This window comes from Salvelinus namaycush, chromosome 26, assembly GCF_016432855.1.
Source record: "Salvelinus namaycush isolate Seneca chromosome 26, SaNama_1.0, whole genome shotgun sequence".
Taxonomy (NCBI): Eukaryota; Metazoa; Chordata; class Actinopteri; order Salmoniformes; family Salmonidae; genus Salvelinus; species Salvelinus namaycush.
Window position 1 is genome coordinate 16,459,954 of NC_052332.1, and position 20,207 is coordinate 16,480,160.

General features: G+C 42.2%; 2 protein-coding genes and 1 long non-coding RNA gene across 4 annotated transcripts; 2 read left to right on the forward strand and 1 right to left on the reverse strand.

Moving 5' to 3' along the window:
* The first annotated feature begins 210 nt into the window (after positions 1-210).
* Positions 211-6,939, forward strand: rabepk (Rab9 effector protein with kelch motifs). Its single transcript, XM_038964857.1, has 8 exons — positions 211-398; positions 793-849; positions 944-1,098; positions 1,283-1,438; positions 1,672-1,833; positions 2,042-2,191; positions 3,633-3,782; positions 5,859-6,939. Exons 2-8 carry the CDS (start codon positions 797-799, stop codon positions 6,086-6,088), a joined length of 1,056 nt encoding a protein of 351 aa, XP_038820785.1. The 5' UTR covers positions 211-398; positions 793-796; the 3' UTR covers positions 6,089-6,939.
* LOC120021201 (endoplasmic reticulum chaperone BiP) lies at positions 6,851-10,916 on the reverse strand. Its single transcript, XM_038964855.1, has 8 exons — positions 10,788-10,916; positions 9,940-10,094; positions 9,567-9,798; positions 9,163-9,413; positions 8,645-9,035; positions 8,286-8,523; positions 7,905-8,072; positions 6,851-7,796 (listed from the first exon to the last, which is right to left on the reverse strand). The coding sequence occupies exons 2-8, from the start codon at positions 10,053-10,055 to the stop codon at positions 7,216-7,218; spliced, it is 1,977 nt and encodes a 658-aa protein (XP_038820783.1). The 5' UTR covers positions 10,056-10,094; positions 10,788-10,916; the 3' UTR covers positions 6,851-7,215.
* Positions 10,917-13,330: 2,414 nt separating this feature from the next.
* Positions 13,331-18,603, forward strand: LOC120021203. 2 transcript variants are annotated; one of them, XR_005472478.1, is made up of 6 exons: positions 13,331-13,382; positions 15,474-15,582; positions 15,904-16,033; positions 16,111-16,200; positions 16,958-17,052; positions 17,248-18,603. It is a non-coding gene; the product is annotated as an uncharacterized LOC120021203 (long non-coding RNA). The 2 variants fall into 2 exon arrangements; XR_005472477.1 differs by lacking the exon at positions 13,331-13,382 and having other exon boundaries at positions 15,369-15,582.
* The last annotated feature ends 1,604 nt before the right edge of the window (positions 18,604-20,207 follow it).

Here is a 20,207-nt window from a genome sequence, read left to right on the forward strand (position 1 = left end):
GAGAACTCCTCGCTGAGGAAGATGTGAGGATTATGCCATTTAGATCTTCCCAGTCTCTCTATTGGTAGTCCTCCTCTTGGGTAATGTGCGTGTTGGGATATTTAGTCCTGCAACAACAGTGACCTCATGTGGACACATTGGCACCGCACACAGACTCTACACCTGCGCAATATCCATGACGACAGCGCTGTTACGTCGTTTACGCGCGGACACGACAATGGACTCTTGAGTCTGACATTTTGTTGCTAGCTAGCTGGGAAAGCAGCTAGTACATACTTTTTGTGCAGCTAAACCGTCAACATGTCTTTATATTGATTAATGTAGCTATATTATACATCATATAATTGAAATAGCAGCTAAACGACGTGCAAAAGATAACACTGTGCCTTCGAACGTGGGTGAGTGAGCGAATGAACTTCCTAGCTACGTTACTGTTAGCTTCTGATTTCATGCTTTATAACATCAGTTAGCTAATTAACTGTCATCTGTCTTCCTTTCAAATTGAATGAATATGATCGAAAAGCCTTGTCTCTTAACCTCATTGAGGTTAAAGACAATTTAACTTTCCCAGTGTGGCATGGTACATCCAGCAGCCTAGCCAAATAAGTTTCACCTTCTAGTTGTGTAACGAGACGAGATTTGGAAGGATGACCTAGCGAGATCCCTTCTAGCCTAATTTTACAGCAGCAGCATTTTATTTCGCAAAATGTTAGTGGACACAATGGTCCGGTTCATGCCTGAGCTGATCTGATCATCATTGTAACTGATCATCTGAATGGATGCCTCCCACAGAAAAATGGAATTACTTCCTGTGCTGGATCCAGAGGATAAACCACGAGCAGGACTGTGGTAAATAAACGTACAGTTCAACAAACTAGGATTAAGTTATACTAGACTTTCAATTCTGGTATTCATGACATGGTGTTCCTGTCTTTGTCCCCAGGTATGCTATGATACCCAGAGGAGGTGGTCCAGGAGTTAGTGTGGGCCACACCTGTATATACATCCCTTCTGAGGATGATGGCAAGGGGAAGGTCCTGATCATAGGAGGAGCCAACCCTAATGGCAGCTTTTCAGAATCCCACATCATAAACCTGGGTAAAGACAAAATGTCACATCAACACAATATTATGCCTGGCACCTGTCTCTTTATTGTGTTTCATATCATTTCAATGTTTTATTTTATATCAATGAGTCAACTCATTATCTTACCAATAACATCAATCTGTTCTGATATATTCTTTGACTGACAGTTCCATGTTTGTCCCTCTCACCCTATCAGACAGTCACGAGTGGGACATTCCTGAATGGGAGGGTCTGGAGGCACGGTATGAACATTGCAGCTTTGTCCCTGAGAGCTGTCCACAGAGCCTGTGGGTGTTCGCTGGGGCACAGCAGAGTGGCAACCGCAACTGTGTCCAGAACCTACAACTCACAGGTATAGAGATTTGTATAGTGTGATTTTAATATATGGTTGTAGCTAAGTCGGAAGGTATAGATCTACAGAATGAAGTGTTGCATGGATTATTTTAGAGCGTAGTATCATAGAACAGTTAATGAATGTCTAGTAGCAGTGTTTGCAGAGTAACAATCTCCTTCATATCATGTCTGACTCTGAGCAATGTCCCATACCTTTTAGTCTCCTGAGGTTTTGTATTGCTACGTTTCCAGACGGTGGGTTGTGGAAGGGTGTAGAGGTGAAAGGGACGCCGCCCTGTCCCAGGACGTATCACACTAACTCAGCCAGCGTCGGGGACCGACTGTTTGTCTTCTCTGGAGGGGACTCAGGGGCCACACCTGTCTCGGACCCCAAGCTTCACGTCTTCAACACAGGTTGAAAATGCATGAATCAGTCTGCCAATACAACACATTCACACAGCAGTTACAGAGGAACCAGCCCAAATGTGGATCAAAAGCTCAGTAGTTAGAGGCAACAAGCTTGTTGGCCAAATTCAGCCTTTAAAGTTACATTTCAGAAAGTATCAACTGAATTTAGAGTTAGGAGGAGATATTTTGTGTTTTCCTCTGTCTCCGTTTTTAGTTTCCTGCACCTGGTCTCAGCCAGACACACAGGGCAGACATCCCCCTGCAAGACACGGCCACGTGGTGACAGCGGTAGGACCCAAAATCTATATCCATGGAGGCATGGCAGGAGAGAAGTTCCACAGCGACATCTACTCTCTAGACACCAGTAAGTATTCAAGTCAGTCATACACATGAAGAACTTGATCCTGCTTTAATTGTGTTATATTGTTTCCTCTGTTGAAATGAAGGACACAATAGAATAGAATGGAATGGCTTCCAGTCGAAGCTCGCATCATCTTCAAGACCCTGGTGCTTGCATAAGGAGCAGCAAAGGGAACTACCCCTCCTTACCTTTAGGCTATGCTCAAACCCTACATACCAACCCGAGCACTTTGTTCCACTACCTCTAGTCTCTTGGCCCTCCCACCCAAAGGGCCGGCAGCTCTCGCTTAGCCCAGTCGAAGCTCTTCTCTGTCCTGGCACCCCAATAGAGTACCACAGTATGTGTCATAATATCCATAAAACCTAGCGGTCAAACAGGGAAATGGTTCCAATCAATTTTCCTCCATTCATTTTTCCCATAGGTGATTTTAGAAACACTTAAAATAAGGGCTGTTTCATGTAGACTTACTCCGGCGTGACGTTTTGATAACTCTTAATCTCTCTAGGACAAGGTGACTTTTATATCATATTTGCCTGTATTTACCCCGCAAAAATGAAATGCTAAATGACTGCTAATGTGGCTATCGTAAAGAATTACAAATGCCATGATGATCTGGGGGAGACTGGCGAATCGAGGCAATGATAAGAATCTCTGGATTAACTATCTAATGTTAGCTAAATGTAGTAATGAATATATTGGCTACATTTCTTTAAATTGGCCATTCTGTGAACTGTTTAAAACTGCAAGTTTTAAATTGACACAATACCTGTTAGCAAAGGTGTCAGCTAGAGATGACGTGCAGGAGCTTGCAGGGATTTGTAGTTTTGCATGACGTCTACTTTGATGCTAATTAGCATTTTCGAATCAGAATAAATAGAGCTGAATATATTGATAAAAGTCACCTCGAGATGTACATGGTTAGCAAACTGTCACCAGGGTAAGCCTTCACAAGAAACAGCCCTTATTTTATGTTTTTCTAAAATCCCCTATGGGAAAAATGAATGGTAGAAAAACGATTGGAACCATTTCCCTGTTTGACCGCTAGGTTTTATGGGTGTTATGACACCTCCACTGTGGGGCTCTATGGTGGAACAAGCTTCCCCCTAAAGTCAGGACAGCAGAGTCCCTGCCCATTTTCCAAAAACGTCTGAAACCCTACCTCTTTGAAGAGTATCTTAAATAACTTTCCCGACGCACCTCTCCCTACAAAAAAAGGCACTTGTGTTTTCCTACTATCACTGACTTTGCTGATAAATAGTTTGTTGAGGGAAAATGTACTTGATACGATTGTGATGTTGTCTCACCTTGCTATCTTAAGATGAATGCACTAATTGGAAGTCTGCTAAATGACTCAAATGTAGTTCCAGTGAAATCTCATTCTGTGTTGGCATGAGAAGTGGTATGGCTGGTCCTGTTAACTATTTGGGTGCTACACTTTATCTAGGCAGTATGAAGTGGGAGAAGGTCCAAGCCAAAGGAGACATCCCCCCGGGAGTGGCTGCCCACTCAGCTGTGGCCCTCGGAAAGAACATCTACATCTTTGGAGGGATGACCCCAGAAGGGGCCAGCAATGCAATGTACAGATTTCAGTGTGGTGAGGCCAAAAAATATCTACTTTGGAATGTTTAATGAATGTGGTATTTATTCTGGATCCCCATTAGTTGCTGCCAAGGTCTGGCAAAATGAAGGCCGTTATACCATTTTAAAAACATTACAATACATTCATAACAGATTTCACAACACACTAAGTGCGTGCCCTTCAGGCCCCTACTCCACTACCACATATATACAACACAAAATCAAATCAAATGTATTTATAAAGCCCTTCGTACATCAGCTGATATCTCAAAGTGCTGTACAGAAACCCAGCCTAAAACCCCAAACAGCAAGCAATGCAGGTGTAGAAGATCCATGTGTACATGTGTGTTTAGTGTGTATGTTATCGTGTGTGTGTGTGTGTGTGCATGTGCTGCCTCTATGTTTTATCTGTTTTTTCAATCTGATTCTACTACTTGCATCTGTTACCTGATGTGGAATAGAGTTCCATGTAGTCAAGCCTCTATGTAGTACTGTGCGCCTCCCACAGTCTGTTCTGGACAAGTAGTGATGAAGTCAGTCTCTCCTCCACTTTGAGCCAAGAGAGATTGACATGCATATTAGTAATATTTGCTCTCTGTACATCCAAGTGCCGGCCGTGCTGCACTGTTCTGAGCCAATGGCAATTTCCTAAGTCCCTCTTTGTGGCACCTGACCACACGACTGAACAGTAGTCCAGGTGCGACAAAACTATGGCCTGTAGGACCTGCCTTGTTGATAGTGCTGTTAAGGCAGAGCAGCGCTTTATTATGGACAGACTTCTCCCAATCTTAGTTACTGTTGTATTAATATGTTTTGACCATGACAGTTTACAATCCAGGGTTACTTCAAGCAGTTTAGTCACCTCAACTTGCTCAATTTCCACATTGTTTATTACAAGATTTAGTTGAGGTTTAAGGCTTAGTGAATGAGTTGTCCCAAATACAATGCTTTTAGTTTTTGAAATATTTAGGATTAACTTATTCCTTGCCACCCATTCTGAAATGAACTGCAGCTCTTTAAGTGTTGCAGTCATTTCAGTCGCTGTAGTAGCTGACGTGTATAGTGTTGAGTCATCCGGATACATAGAGACACTGGCTTTGCTCAAGGCCAATGGCATGTCATTAGTAAAGATTGAAAAAAGTAAGGGGCCTAGACAGCTGCCCTGGGGAATTCCTGATTCTACCTGGATTATGTTGGAGGCTTCCATTAAAGAACACCCTCTGTGTTCTGTTAGACAGGTAACTCTTTATCCACAATATAGCAGGGGGTGTAAAGCCATGACACATACGTTTTTCCAGCAGCAGAATATGATTTATAATGTCAAAAGCCTCACTGAGGTCTAACACAACAGCCCCCACAATCTTTTTATCATCAATTTCTCTCGTGTAAGTGCTGTGGTTGTTGAATTTGTTTACTGTAAAATTGCATTGTATCTGGTCAAACACAAGGGTTGGTAACAGGCTGATTGGTTGGCTATTTGAGCCACTGAAGGGGGCATTATTATTCCAAGGTATTGGAATTACTTTTGCCTACCTCCAGACCTGAGGGCACACACTTTCTAGTAGGCTTAAATTGAAGATGTGGCAATGTCGGCCACAATTTTCCATCCAAGTTCTCAGACCCCGGTGGCTTGTCATTGTTGATAGACAATTTTTTCACCTCTTCCACACTCACTTTACAGAATTCAAAATTACAGTTGTCTTTCATAATGTGGTCAGATATACTTGGATGTGTAGTGTCAGCAGTTGTTGCTGGCATGTCATGCATAATCTTGCAAATTAAGTAGTTGGCAATATCAGTCGGTGTTGTGATGAATCTGAGTTTTCCTTTTTTACCAACATTTCATTGAATGTGCTCCAAAGCTTTTTATTATAATTCTTTCAATTATCTTTGTTTCATAGTGTAGTTTCTTCTTCAGTTTGGTCACATGATTTCTACTTTTGCAGTGCGTCGTTTCTCTACTTTCAGATGTAATAATTGCCACACAAAGTCACTGTTGTCTATCCTGGAGAGAATATTTACTGACAGCCATACTGTTTTGGGATACTAATGCACCTTGAGTATTTTGTTTTACTCTTGTCATCCTGTGCAGACAAAAGGCGCTGGACCCTGTTGAGGTTTGAAGGGAACATGCCACCCAACAGACTGGACCACTCCATGTGTGTCCTACCCTGGAGAGTAAGGCCTGAGAGCACCAGTGGAGAGAGAGACCAGGCCCAGAGCTCCTCAGCGTCAGGGACCGTACAGCTGGCATTTGTGTTTGGAGGGATGGACACTCAGGGGGTCATACACAGTGACTGTGTTGTAACTGTCCTAACATGACCTTGATAGCTACTGCTCTGGGAAATACCATGTGCCTGTTGAACTATTTGTCAATAATATTGCTGCAGTTAATTTTAGCACTACCTTTTTCAAACAAATCCAACCAGTGTCATAAGCTGCCCATCCATCCAATGACATATGATCATGGTTCAGTGCCAGTAGAGCCTAATTTACACCCCACATACATACGGAACTACAAGTATCTCTGCAAAATGGTGTTGCATGGCAGATGCGCACAGGCTATAGCGCAGGGCTCTCCAACCCTGTTCCTGGAGAGTTGCAGTCCTGATAAGCTGCACCAGGTTAGTTAACTGTGGGTGGAGTGAAAATCTACAGGAAGGTATCTCTCCAGGAAAAGGGTTGGAGAGCCCTGCCAGAGAGCGCTTAACATTTATGTAGTCAACTGTGTGGGATGTTAAACTTCATTAGCTGATCGGTGTATCGGGAGGGAGAAAAAAAAGCAAATCCAGAAAATTGACTACTTCAAAATGGAGATAGCCTCAATGGCACTGCCCATGCTGTCACAGATGGTATTATGGTGCAGACCCCCAAATCATAACTCAACGCAGTTACATTTGAATTTTAAACATGGAATATTTTGGAAATTAACAGAAAATGACAGTCGATGTTCTGTGGTCAGATGCAATAGGACGTCTACCCGCTGCACACAGCCAACGTCCATTGTGGTGTCTCATTCTTAACATATGATTACCCATCAGACATGTGTAAATTGATGCAGAATAATATCAGAGACAAATCAAAGACATTTGTATCAAACATTTATTTCAATGTCTTTATAGTAGAAAGTAATTTCTACAATGACCAGATTCAATAAATAACTTGTTAACATTGCTTGTGAACATGTTACCCTTTAACCCAGAAACCCCAGTCTAGCACCCACCCCACTAAACCCTCCCCCTAGAGAACTCCTTTTCAAACTGCCTAAGAACAGCAGCAGCGAGCCTCAAACAGGCCGACTAGTATACCTCCGCCACTCAGCGAAGAGAACGTCCCTCACGTTGAAACAATATTTCACAAGTCTTTCCAGCAGATTCATGGTTGCGTTTTTGCAGCCCCTTTTCTCACCATTTTAAGTCCAATATGTACATCTGTGCCACTCGACAGCCTTACAACTCATCCTTGTCGCCCTGATCTGCCTCTCCCTCTTCTTCTCCTCCCTCAGGCGGGGGTCCACCTGCACTTCCGTAAAGCTTGCTGACGATCGGCTGCACCACCTCTTCCAGCTCCTTCTTCTTTGCCTGGAAGTCCTCCAGCTCAGCCTCTTGGTGAGACTCCATCCACTCAATCTTCTCCTCTACTGCTTTCTCTATGGTTTCCTTGTCCTCGGCTGACAGCTTGCCACCCAGCTTCTCCTTGTCGCCGATCTGGTTCTTGAGCGAGTAGGCGTAGCTTTCAAGCTCGTTGCGGGCATCAATGCGCTCCTTCAACTTCTTGTCCTCGTCGGCAAAGCGCTCAGCATCGTTGACCATGCGCTCAATGTCCTCTGGAGTCAGGCGGTTCTGGTCATTGGTGATGGTGATCTTGTTCTTGTTGCCTGTTCCCTTGTCCTCGGCTGTGACGCGCAGGATGCCGTTGACGTCAATCTCGAAGGTGACCTCGATCTGGGGCACACCACGAGGTGCGGGGGGGATGCCAGTCAGGTCGAAGGTTCCCAGCAGGTGGTTGTCTTTGGTCAGGGGACGCTCACCTGGATGAAGGCGAGAAGCAGAATTTTAAACAGATGTCATTTTTTACAGTGGAAAACACCATTTATGGATGTAGCAACATGGGGCAGCGATTAATCAAAGGAGCTTACCCTCGTAAACTTTGATGGTGACAGTGGGCTGGTTGTCAGAGGCGGTGGAGAAGATCTGGGACTTCTTGGTTGGCACCACAGTGTTTCTGGGGATCAGCTTGGTCATGACTCCTCCCACAGTCTCAATACCCAGGGTCAGGGGGCACACATCCAGAAGAACCACGTCACCTGATGGTGAAGACAGGAAACCATTAGTTGTGATATACATAATAGGACAGCACTGATGTGTTATGACCTGATGTGTTATGACCTGTATCCATTGTTTGGTTTAAAATCTAAGCATCTAGCCTACATTTCCTTATGTATAAATAATGAAGATACCTCAGGGTATAGCCTTAACTTAGCATAGTGCATGGCGTAAGCACATGGACCAAGACCCACCTGTGTCCTCCTCTCCAGACAGCACTCCAGCCTGCACGGCAGCTCCATAGGCCACAGCCTCATCGGGGTTGATGCCCCTAGAGGGCTCCTTGCCGTTGAAGAACTCCTTCACCAGCTGCTGGACCTTGGGGATACGGGTAGAGCCACCCACCAAGACAATCTCGTCAATGTCGGTCTTCTTCAAGTCAGAGTCCTCCATCACCTTCTGCACGGGCTTCATGGTGGAACGGAACAGGTCCTGATAGACAAGTAATACAAATGGCAAATTAAAAGAGGTTCCATGAATGTGTTTTCAATTTGAATGTTCCAAGATCAATGGGCCAGCAGTGTCACTGTGTCACTCATTTGAACCAACTTACCATGTTGAGCTCCTCAAACTTGGCACGGGTCAAGGTTTCTGAGAAGTCCTCTCCGTCGAAGAAGGACTCAATCTCAATGCGAGCCTGGTGCTGGGCAGACAGGCCTCTCTTGGCCTTCTCCACCTCACGACGCAGCTTCTGCACCGCACGGTTGTCCTTGCGCACATCCTTACCGTTCTTCTTCTTGTACAGCTTGATGAAGTGCTCCATGACACGCTGGTCAAAGTCCTCTCCTCCCAAGTGAGTGTCGCCGTTGGTGGCGACTACCTCAAACACGCCGTTGTCGATGGTCAGGAGGGAAACATCAAAGGTGCCACCACCCAGGTCGAACACCAGGATGTTCTTCTCACCGTCCTTCTTGTCCAGGCCGTAGGCGATGGCAGCTGCAGTTCTGGAATAGAGGGAACCAGATGTAACCAGCATGGTATTGGCAGATATTTTCAGTGATTGAAATAAATATTGGGCCAGTCATTCTAATGTTAATTCAGTTTCTGCATTGTGAAGACAAACACACTTACGGCTCGTTGATGATCCTCATGACATTCAGGCCGGCAATGACTCCAGCATCCTTGGTGGCCTGCCGCTGGGCGTCATTGAAGTAGGCGGGGACAGTGACCACAGCATGTGTCACTTTCTTTCCCAGGTAAGCCTCGGCGGTTTCCTTCATTTTGGTGAGAACCATGGCAGAGATCTCCTCTGGAGCGAAGGTCTTCAGCTGACCTCCACCGATGTCCACCTGAATATGGGGCTTGCTCTTCTTCTCGATAACCTAGAAGATTTAAGTAGCCACCATTAAGCATTTCTCCTCTAAAAACAATTTCAGAGCTACTTCAGCATAGTTATATGCTGAATAAGTAGTATATTATTTGCATAGTGACTGCTTCAGGCGATTAGGGCAGGGAGTGTGTTTGTTAGGGCTCACCTTGAAGGGGAAGTACTTGATGTCATGCTGCACAGCAGAATCAGTCCAGGCTCGGCCAATCAGTCTCTTGGCATCAAAAACTGTGTTCTCAGGGTTGGAGGTGAGCTGGTTCTTGGCGGCGTCACCGATTAAACGCTCCCCCTCTGCGGTGAAGGCCACATAGGATGGAGTGATGCGATTTCCCTGGTCGTTGGCAATGATCTCAACACGGCCATTCTTGAACACACCAACACTGGAAAAGGAGAAGCATATAGATGAGAACCATGGAAAGTATCAACTACATCACTTGACATGATACGCTAGAGTCCTTTAGCCAAATGATTGGGAGTATGAGACCTAAGATTACATTTTTTATTCATTACAAAATGCTTACCAGGAATAGGTGGTCCCCAAGTCGATGCCAACCACGGTTCCCACACTTTCCCGCTTGTCGTCATCATCGGCAAACACACTGCTGGCGACCAGCAGAACCACGCACAAAAGCCTCATCTCTATTCTGTGTCTATTCACTCAACTCTTTGAAGTACTCTGTCAAAAAGAGAAAGTCAAGACACTATAAATGTTGTTGCTTAGTTCACGGTGTAGGCCTTTCATCCTTGTACATCTAACGGAACGAGTTAATTTGGCCCTCTGATGAAGACATGACGGTGCATACTGGTGTGTGTAGACTCCGAGGGTAGCCCACATGCTAACAATAAGAATAAGAATAAGATGAGCACAAGATTACCGGTAATAATGTGCCCAAATGAAGCCAACATTACATTTGGTAATTAAAACTTTTGGCGAGGTTATACATTTTTTTTTAAACGAATATCTAGTGGTTGGCTAGCTAACATCTCCATATTATAGGGATTTAAACTAGAGCTAGTGGTTAGTTAGCTGCTGATGCTGCTTGACCAATTTGAGACACCGGTTTCAAAAGGCGTGTACGCTAGCGAGGTAACTTAGCTACCAAACTGGCTGACCTTTTTCAAGCATGATAGCTAACGTTAGCTAGCTGACGAAAGACACAATTTAAAAGGGTAGCTAAACTGTCTTTAAACAATCTCCATGTTTAGATATAAATTAGTTAAATATTCAATTTAATTTATGGATAACCTGCTGGTCAGCTAACTAACTTCAGTTAAACAGGAAACTGCCCCCCCCCCAAAAAAAGCTCCCTCTGGCATTTATGTAAAATGGAATCTTTATTTTGAGCTAACTTGCGTTTAATTCACATACCTTTGTAAATAATTCTTTGGAGTCTTCCTTTGGGGTTTATCTCAATGGAAGTTATTTGCTTCACAGCCTGTGTTCTTCAAAAACGCCTACGATTGTGAGTCGTAAAATGATGTTTAAATGAACGGTGCTCTCCGTATATAAGCCGTCACTTCTTCCCCATCGTGGAGGCTTCCCATTGGCCAGACAGCAGTTCGTTGGAACGCGTTCATTGGCAGCACCAGACATGCTGGCCGCTGCTGATTTGCACACGTTTGGTCAAGTGAACGTCATGATTCATGCTTTACTGTACGACGCTGATAGGTTAGGTGTCAATGTGTCAAGTCCCAAATACGTGAAATGCCGGTGTCATACATAGAAATGTAGTTGGTGCATTGAATTGACAGTCATTTGGGGGTCATTTTCCAATTTCAGGACCACTGTAATCTAAATTGTATTAAATTACAGTAAACCCAAGCCTAATACTTGTGCAAGGGAAGTAGTGAACTAAAACCAGTGCCATATAGTATAACATGATGATGGTAGGCAAAAGCCAAATGATCTGTGTGTAAAAAAAAAAAAAAAGGTAATCAAAGTTAGTTGTTACATCAGGTAAATTGTACATAAGGGTCTGTGCTATCTGGAATCCTTGGGACGTTAGGGTCAGGCAGGGGTGAAAGTAGATTTAATTTATTCCCTGTATAGAATCTCATATGAGACCAAAACATTTTATGGGCATACCAGCCCAGGGAAAAGGATACAACTTGCATCAACAAGGTATTCTGAAAATAAAGTGTCAGCCTATTTCTGATGTCAATGTCATTGTTAGTAACTACATTAGCTAACATATTACACAACAGTGTATATTGCCCTCTTTCTAGCACTTCTATCTAAACTGTTTGTTAAGGAAATGTTTGAGAAGTCTTGTAGTATTAAATCCTGGGGTATCGTATAGAGGTTGACTATTATGATTTTTCAACGCCGATACCGATTATTGGAGGACCCCAAAAAGCCGATACCGATTAATCGGCCGATTTAAAAAAAAAAAAAAAATTTATTTGCAATAATGAAAATTACAACAATACTGAATGAACACTTTTCTTTTTCCTTAATATAATACATCAATAAAATCAATTTAGCCTCAAATAAATAATGAAACATGTTCAATTTGGTTTAAATAATGCAAAAACAAAGTGTTGGAGAAGAATGTAAAAGTGCAATATGTGCCATGTAAAAAAGCTAACGTTTAAGTTCCTTGCTCAGAACATGAGAACATATGAAAGCTGGTGGTTCCTTTTAACATGAGTCTTCAATATTCCCAGGTAAGAAGTTTTAGGTTGTAGTTATTATAGGAATTATAGGACTATTTCTCTCTATACCATTTGTATTTCATATACCTTTGACTATTGGCACTTTAGTATTGCCAGTGTAACAGTATAGCTTCCGTCCCTCTCCTCGCCCCTACCTGGGCTCGAACCAGGAACACATCGACAACAGCTACCCTCGAAGCATCGTTACCAATCGCTCCACAAAAGCCGCGGCCCTTGCAGAGCAAGGGGAACAACTACTCCAAGTCTCAGAGCGAGTGACGTCACCGATTGAAACGCTATTAGCGCGCACCCCGCTAACTAGCTAGCCATTTCACATCGGTTACACCAGCCTAATCTCGGGAGTTGATAGGCTTGAAGTCATAAACAGCTCAATGCTTGAAGCATTGCGAAGAGCTGCTGGCAAACACACGAAAGTGCTGTTTGAATGAATGCTTACGAGCTTGCTGCTGCCTACCATCGCACAGTCAGACTGCTCTATCAAACATCAAATCATAGACTTAATTATAACATAATAACACACAGAAATACGAGCCTTTGGTCATTGATATGGTTGAATCCGGAAACTATCATTTAGAAAACAAAACGTTTATTCTTTCAGTGAAATACGGAACCGTTCTGTATTTTATCTAACGGGTGGCATCCCTAAGTCTAAATATTGCTGTTACATTGTACAACCTTCAATGTTATGTCATAATTATGTACAATTCTGGCAAATTAATTACGGTCTTTGTTAGGAATAAATGGACTTCACACAGTTCGCAACGAGCCAGGCGGCCCAAACTGCTGCATATACCCTGACTGCTTGCACGGAACGCAAGAGAAGTGACACAATTTCCCTAATTATAAGAAATTCATGTTAGCAGGCAATATTAACTAAATATGCAGGTTTAAAAATATATACTTGTGTTTTGATTTTAAAGAAAGGCATTGATGTTTATGGTTTGGTTTGGTGCAACAACAGTGCTAAATCATCACCCGTTTGGCGAAGTAGGCTGTGATTTGATGAGAATTTAACAGGCACCGCATCGATTATATGCAACGCAGGACACGCTAGATAAACTAGTAATATCAACCATGTGTAGTTAACTAGTGATTATGTTAAGATTGATTGTTTTTTATAAGATAAGTTTAATGCTAGCTAGCAACTTACCTTGGCTTCTTGCTGCCCTCACGTAACAGGTAGTCAGCCTGCCATGCAGGCTCCTCGTGGAGTGCAATGTAAGGCAGGTGGTTAGAGCGTTGGACTAGTAACCGGAAGGTTGCAAAAACGAATCCCCAAGCTGACAAGGTAAAAATCTGTCGTTCTGCAGTTAACCCACCGTTCCTAGGCCTTCATTGAAAATAAGAATGTGTTCTTAACTGACTTGCCTAGTTAAACAAAGGTGTCCTTTATAAAAAATCAGCCAAATCGGTGTCCAAAATACCAATTTCCGATTGTTATGAAAACTTGAAATCGGCCCTCAATAATCGGCCATTCCGATTAATCGGTCCACCTCTAGTATCGTATTATACCTCAAACCATACAGTAGCAGTCAAAAGTTTGGACACACAAGCTCATTCAAGGGTTTTTCTATATTTGTGCTATTTTCTACATTGTAGAATAATAGTCAAGACATCAAAACTATGAAATAACTCATATGGAATCATGTAGTAACCAAAAAGGTGTTAAACAAATCAAAATATATTTTATATTTCAGATTCTTCAAAGTGGCCATCCTTTGCCTTGACAGCTTAAAAAAATATATATATGTATTTCACCTTTATTTAACCAGGTAGGCTAATTGAGAACAAGTTCTCATTTACAACCACGACCTGGCCAGGATAAAGCAAAGCAGTGCGACACAAACAACAACACAGAGTTGCACATGGAATAAACAATAACACAATAGAGAAAAAAAAGTCTATATACAGTGTGTGCAAATGAGGTAAGACAGGGGAGGTAAGGCAATAAATAGGCCATAGTGGTGAAGTAATTACAATTTAGCAATTAAACACTGGAGTGATAGATGTGCAGAAGATGAATGTGCAAGTAGAGATACTGGGGTGCAAAGGAGCAAAAATAAATAACAGTATGGGGATGAGGGAGTTGGATGGGCTATTTACAGATGGGCTATGTACAGGTGCAGTGATCTGTGAGCTGCTCTGACAGCTGGTGCTTAAAGTTAGTGAGGGAGATATGAGTCTCCAGCTTCAGTGATTTTTGCAATTCGTTCCAGTCATTGGCAGCAGAGAACTGGAAGGAAAGGCAGCCAAAGTAGGAATTGGCTTTGGAGATGACAAGTGATATATACCTGCTGGAGCGCGTGCTACGGGTGGGTGATGCTATGGTGACCAGTGAGCTGAGATAAGGCTGGACTTTACCTAGCAAAGACTTATAGATGACAGCTTTGCACACTCTTGACATTCTCTCAACCAGCTTCATGAGTTAGTCACCTGGAATGCATTTCAATTAACAGGTGTGCCTTGTTAATTTGTGGAATTTATTTCCTTCTTAATGCGTTTGAGCCAATCAGTTGTGTTGTGACAAGGTAGGGGTGGTATACAAATGGTGTGGGGATGCTTTGCTGATGACACTGTCAGTGATTTATTTAGAATTCAAGGCACACTTAAACAGCATGGCTACCACATCATTCTGCAGCGATACACCATCCCATCTGGTTAGGGCTTAGTGGGACTATCATTTGTTTTTCAACAGGACAATGACCCAACACACCTCCAGGCTGTATAAGGGCTATTTGACCAAGAAGGAGAGTGATGGAGTGCTGCATCAGATGACCAGGCCTCCACAATCACTCAGCCCAATTGAGATGGCTTGGGATGGGTTGGACCAAAGAGTGAAGAAAAAGCAGCCAACAAGTGCTCAGCATATGTGGAAACTCCTTCAAGACTGTTGGAAAAGCATTCCAGGTGAACCTGGTTGAGAGAATGAGCTATCTTCTGTATACCACCCCTACCTTGTCACAACACAACTGATTGGCTCAAACGCAGTAAGAAGGAAAGAAATTTCAGAAATTAACTTTTTAATAAGGCATACTTGTTAATTGAAATGCATTCCAGGTGACTACTTCATGAAGCTGGCTGAGAGAATGCCAAGAGTGTGCAAAGCTGTCATCAAGGAAAGGATGGCTACTTTGAAGAATATCAAATATAAAATATATTTTGGTTTGTTTAAAAAATGTTGGGGTTACTACATGATTCCATATGTGTTATTTCATAGTTTTGATGTCTTCACTATTATTCTACAATGTAGAAAATAGTAAAGATAAAGAAAAATCCTTGAATGAGTAGGTGTGTCCAAACTGCTATCATTATGAATGTTTTTACCTGTAACCAGTAACAACTTGTCTTTCATGTCCTCGCCTCATTCTCACTGTGTCAGCTGACAGAAGACCTGACCGAGAATCCTCTATTCTGCAAGCTCGATAACGCTGTCACAGCATGTGGACCGCCCCAGCCTTACTGTTACACTGAAGAGAGAGCTGGAGAAGGTATTACACACAAACAACTTATCTTCGAGTGCTCAAAACGTTGCTATCTCAAGCGTGATTGTAAGAATTAACCGATTACTATAAAGTACATGTCTCAGGCTCGCATTTAAAGATTCTGGTGCATCCAAGAGTATTAATTTGTCCCTCTCATAATAATACAATTGTGGTTCTACTTTAAGCAATGACATTGTTGTTGTGTTATTACACTACTAGAGTTGTTGTTGCTATTTAAGACCGTGTTATGGACTTGGACTACTCTGTGTGTGGGTGCGTGTTGTGTGAATCGCTTTAAATGACTGAGATTATGTTGTTTTAATCCAGGCTGAGAGGGACCTGCAGACAGAGGCTTAATGGGCTGTGTTCAGAGAGCCTGTACAGGCTACTGCAGGAGATGATCCAGGAGCACTGTGTCAGAAAGCATCACTCTACTGTGCCTCCAGAGGACGACACGGTACAATACAGAACAGTACTCATTGCTCATTGCTGAATGGACTCTACTATACATAACTCTAGTCTGCTCTATTCTAGCTGGACCCTAGTGACACCACCAGCCAGGACCAACCTCCTGTCCTAGGACTGAGTGTCCAACAGGTGCTGTAGCTGATGCCACAAGAGGAGGTAGGTACACTTTGTCCGTGAGGCTGATACTTAAAGGATGAGTTCTTTTTATAACCAAATCGAAATTTTAGATTAAAATGGTATGTTATAGAAGGGTGTGGACACCTTTTGTGTGATTTGACATGTTTTTGAGAAACTTACCCCAAACAGCTAATCCTTTTCTCATCCTCGTTGTGTAGTAAGGGGGGTCCGGGGAAAAAAAGAACTAAGGCTCCAAAAACACCCAGATACGTCATTTTAGAAACAGCAAAGCTCTCAGTACAGTGATGCAGGTCTTTAGATGTTGTACACATGAAATTGTGTCATTCTGAACTTTATCCGCAATGTTATATAAATCACAAAAGGTGTCTGGACCCTTGTATAACATGCTATTTACATAAAAATTGTGATTTGGTTGTAAAAAATAAAACTTCTCCTTTAAGATCCATTAACACAAGTTATACTGGCAGGTGCAACGTGTGTTTAAAAAAATGTAAAAATTCAAGCAATTTTCAAATAATTCCCACGCACCGGCAACAAGTAATCAAATCAAAGTTTATCGCTTGCCCAGGTTGCAACAGGTGTAAAAATACAGTGAAACGCTACAAACTCTTCCTCTACAATGCAGTGACAAGCCTGTTGTCTTAGATGTGCGAGTGCTTTTCCTATTTATGTACAGTATCACACACACACTGCTCTTCTAGAGCTCTGGTAACCCCTAGAGATCACTGAATAAACATGTTTTATTTCTTGGACTTGTTCTTGTTTCTCTAAACAGGATATGTGGAAAATGAAACAAACTGCCCAGAGAATTAGAAAAGCATCTCTGGAAGACGTGTTTCAGCCTCCTGTCCTACTATCAGACTGAATGGGGTAAAGAGACACCAGACTTTTACCAAAACGTAGATATGTAGCATAAATACGATTTTACATTTGACAGTATGTCTTCCTATGTAATGGACACCAATGGTCTTTAGCAAATGTGGCAGTATCTGGCTTTATGGTATAGCCGCTCACCTGCATGTGTGTGAATGGTGAAACATACCACTCCTCTTCTTTCTTGGACAGAGGATGAGAGTGAAAGGCTGAAGAACATGAAGCTGTCTCACTTGTCTGGCCTTCTGGAAAGCGAAAGGAAAAGAGCAGAGAGCCTGAAGGGGCAGAGCCGTGAGTGCCGCCCTGCTGCAAAAGCAGACTCCCTGCTACCTCTCTGTAAGAGACTCTCAACACTTGGTTTGATGTATTCTTAGGTTTGTCTCACGGGTTGCGACCTTCACTCACGATCAACGTGTTTTCTCCAGGAGCTGTTAGGATGCATTCAGATTCTCCAGTCACTTATCCTTGACCACAGGCTAAAAGCCCAGAAATAACTTGACAGGAAACAGTTTGAGTACTTTGAGGCCAAATGTGAGATCATCATGCAGAAGATCAGGTGTGATTAGCCCCTCCTGTTTACATCTACTCTACACTGGGCTCCTTCAGATGCAGTTCACTGTTAATGAGTGTGAGAAATTGGTATTTCATGCATGTCCATCAGCAATGTTCAGTTTTCGTGTCTCTTTTACATTTCTTAAATATGTCTCTTCACAACAGAGAAGAGATGTTGGAAATTCAGCTGAACACCTACACAGCAGACACAATATCAGCCTATAGAATAACAAGGTGAGTCAAATGCTGCCCAGCAACTCAATGTCATTATCATATCAACCACTCTGGGGGCTCTCAACACCTACACATCATTCCCACTCATGTTGTTCTTTTTGACAGCTTTGTTCATCTACTATGCCTTTCCTTGCCTAAACATCAGACTGTTACCATGGTTACTACATGAATATCAGTCTGAAAGAAGTCGCTGTAAAAAAGACTCAATAGTCTTTACAAGACAGAATATTAAATACAATTATATTTACACTTACTTTACCGGTTGTACATGCTGTCGGTCCTTTTGGCGGTAGGTGGAGATAGGGTATCCACAGGAAAGCGTTGTTTACCAGACTTTTTGCAGTGCCAATAGTTGACGCATTGCACTTGATGACCGAAGCACATTTCCAGGCAATCAACTGTTAGGGTTTGCCATTTGTTTAGGCTCGCCAATATTGTGCAAGTCTTTGTCACGTGCAAATTGTAACAGGAATGAAAATAAAAACCGGAAATACAAACTATATACAGACATGGCCGTGGAAAGTAGTTTGGGGGTGCAGTGATTTATTAAATATTTTATGCCAAGGGGGTGGATGCAGAAAAAAATTAATTGCCCCCACTGAAGAAGTCTGTATCGATCCGCTAATACAGGACTAGTAAAGGCCCAGTGCACTACTTTTGTAAAACTGTTTTAACTAAATGTATTTGAGTGTTTTCCAGCATTTGTAACTTGAGTCTGATAATTATCTGTACAAAAGTTAATTTGATAATAAAAATACTTGCTTTATATATGTTTTCCAGTTTCTTTAAATACTTTGCAAATGCAACTTATTTCTATATGAAAACTGAAATGGTCTATTCGATCTTTTTCCATTTTAGTAGACGCTCTTATCCAGAGAAACTTACATTGCGATTGCATACATTTTCGTACTGGTCCGCCATGTGAATCGAACCCACATCCCTAACATTGAAACATTTCAAAGACTCCAGCCACCCTTCTCATGGACTGTTCTCTCTGCTACCGCATGGTAAGCGGCAAGTCTAGGTCCCAAAGGTTTCTTAACAGCCTCTACCCCTAAGCCATAAGACTCCTGAACAGCTAATCAAAGGGCTACCCAGACCCCTCTTTTACGCTGCTGCTACTCTCTATTTATTATCTATGCATAGGCACTTTAACTCTACCTACATGTACATATTACCTCAATTACCTCGACTAACCGGTGCCCTGCACATTGACTCTGTACCGGTACCCCTTGTATAGAGCCTCGTTATTGTTATTTTACTGCTGCTGTTTAATTATTTGTTACTTTTATTTTCAAAATTTTTATTTAACACTTTTTTCTTAACCAACAATACTTCAAGAAGTTTTAAGGGCTTGTAAGTAAGCATTTCACTGTAAGGTCTACCTGTTGTATTCGGGGCGCATTTTTGAACATTGCAAGCACCATGCTCTACCAACTGAGCCACATCACCATAAACCACTTACTGTCACAATGTACTCAATTACTGTATTGTGTATTGTTTTTCTTCATGGTGATGGAGACTACAGGTACAAACCTAGATGACCAGCTTCTGTACCATACAGTAATGTACATTTTACATTAAGTGGTTTGTAAGGATGGAAAATTAATACTGCACAAAGTGGTTTTCCATGCTATTTGATCAAGAAAAATATTTTGTTTGATGTGGATGTTTTGTCTTTGCCATAACTTTGCACAATTTGATGTAAATGTTTGAGGACAGGGTTTTGTTCTTTCTGGATTCCATTAGAATGACAATCGCAGACGAAGGGACAGGGCAACAACTCTTACAATTCCAACTATTGAATCCTGCAAGATACTGTTCTTAATTATACAACTACCTTTTTTGACAAAGTGGAGATGCTGAAAAAAGTTTTGCCCACACTACAGACATATATATTGGTCTGCTAATACTAGTAAAGGCCCAGTGCACTACTTTTGTGAAAAACTTTTTTTATATATATATTATTTTTTTACTTTTTATTTTATATTCAGATTTTTCAGGGGGTGCTGCAGCACCTTCAGCATTCCTACTTCCAATGGCTATGTATACAGACCAACATCCTGAAGGTGGGGTTGATAACACTACTGGATATTTTGTTTCCCCATTCATACCAGCAATAGGACCGACCACACAGACCACCAGTAAATATAATTTTATTCATCATTCTGTCTTGTAGAGGTCGTGAGAACTATCCTGATCCAAACACTAATTTCTGCCCTGACATAGAATTCTATGCAATTCAATGTTGGGTCTTCAGGCTATGCCTTTTCCAGGAGTCATTAGATGGCCATGCTAGAACAGATTAAGTGGAAATATGGACCAAATCAGAACTGATAAGCAAATGCATGCTATTAGTTCTCAAT

What these genes read in the sequence shown, in the direction of transcription:
- rabepk (XM_038964857.1), top strand. Translation starts at nt 797, where the DNA reads ATGGAATTACTTCCTGTGCTGGATCCAGAGGATAAACCACGAGCAGGA. An exon ending in ATCCCACATCATAAACCTGG is followed by an intron (nt 1,099 to 1,282) that starts GTAAAGACAAAA and finishes TCACCCTATCAG; the next exon opens with ACAGTCACGAGTGGGACATT. An exon ending in CCAGAACCTACAACTCACAG is followed by an intron (nt 1,439 to 1,671) that starts GTATAGAGATTT and finishes CTACGTTTCCAG; the next exon opens with ACGGTGGGTTGTGGAAGGGT.
- LOC120021201 (XM_038964855.1), bottom strand. Translation starts at nt 10,055, where the DNA reads ATGAGGCTTTTGTGCGTGGTTCTGCTGGTCGCCAGCAGTGTGTTTGCC. An exon ending in TCAAGTACTTCCCCTTCAAG is followed by an intron (nt 9,414 to 9,566) that starts GTGAGCCCTAAC and finishes TAAATCTTCTAG; the next exon opens with GTTATCGAGAAGAAGAGCAA. An exon ending in AGTTTGAGGAGCTCAACATG is followed by an intron (nt 8,524 to 8,644) that starts GTAAGTTGGTTC and finishes CTTGTCTATCAG; the next exon opens with GACCTGTTCCGTTCCACCAT.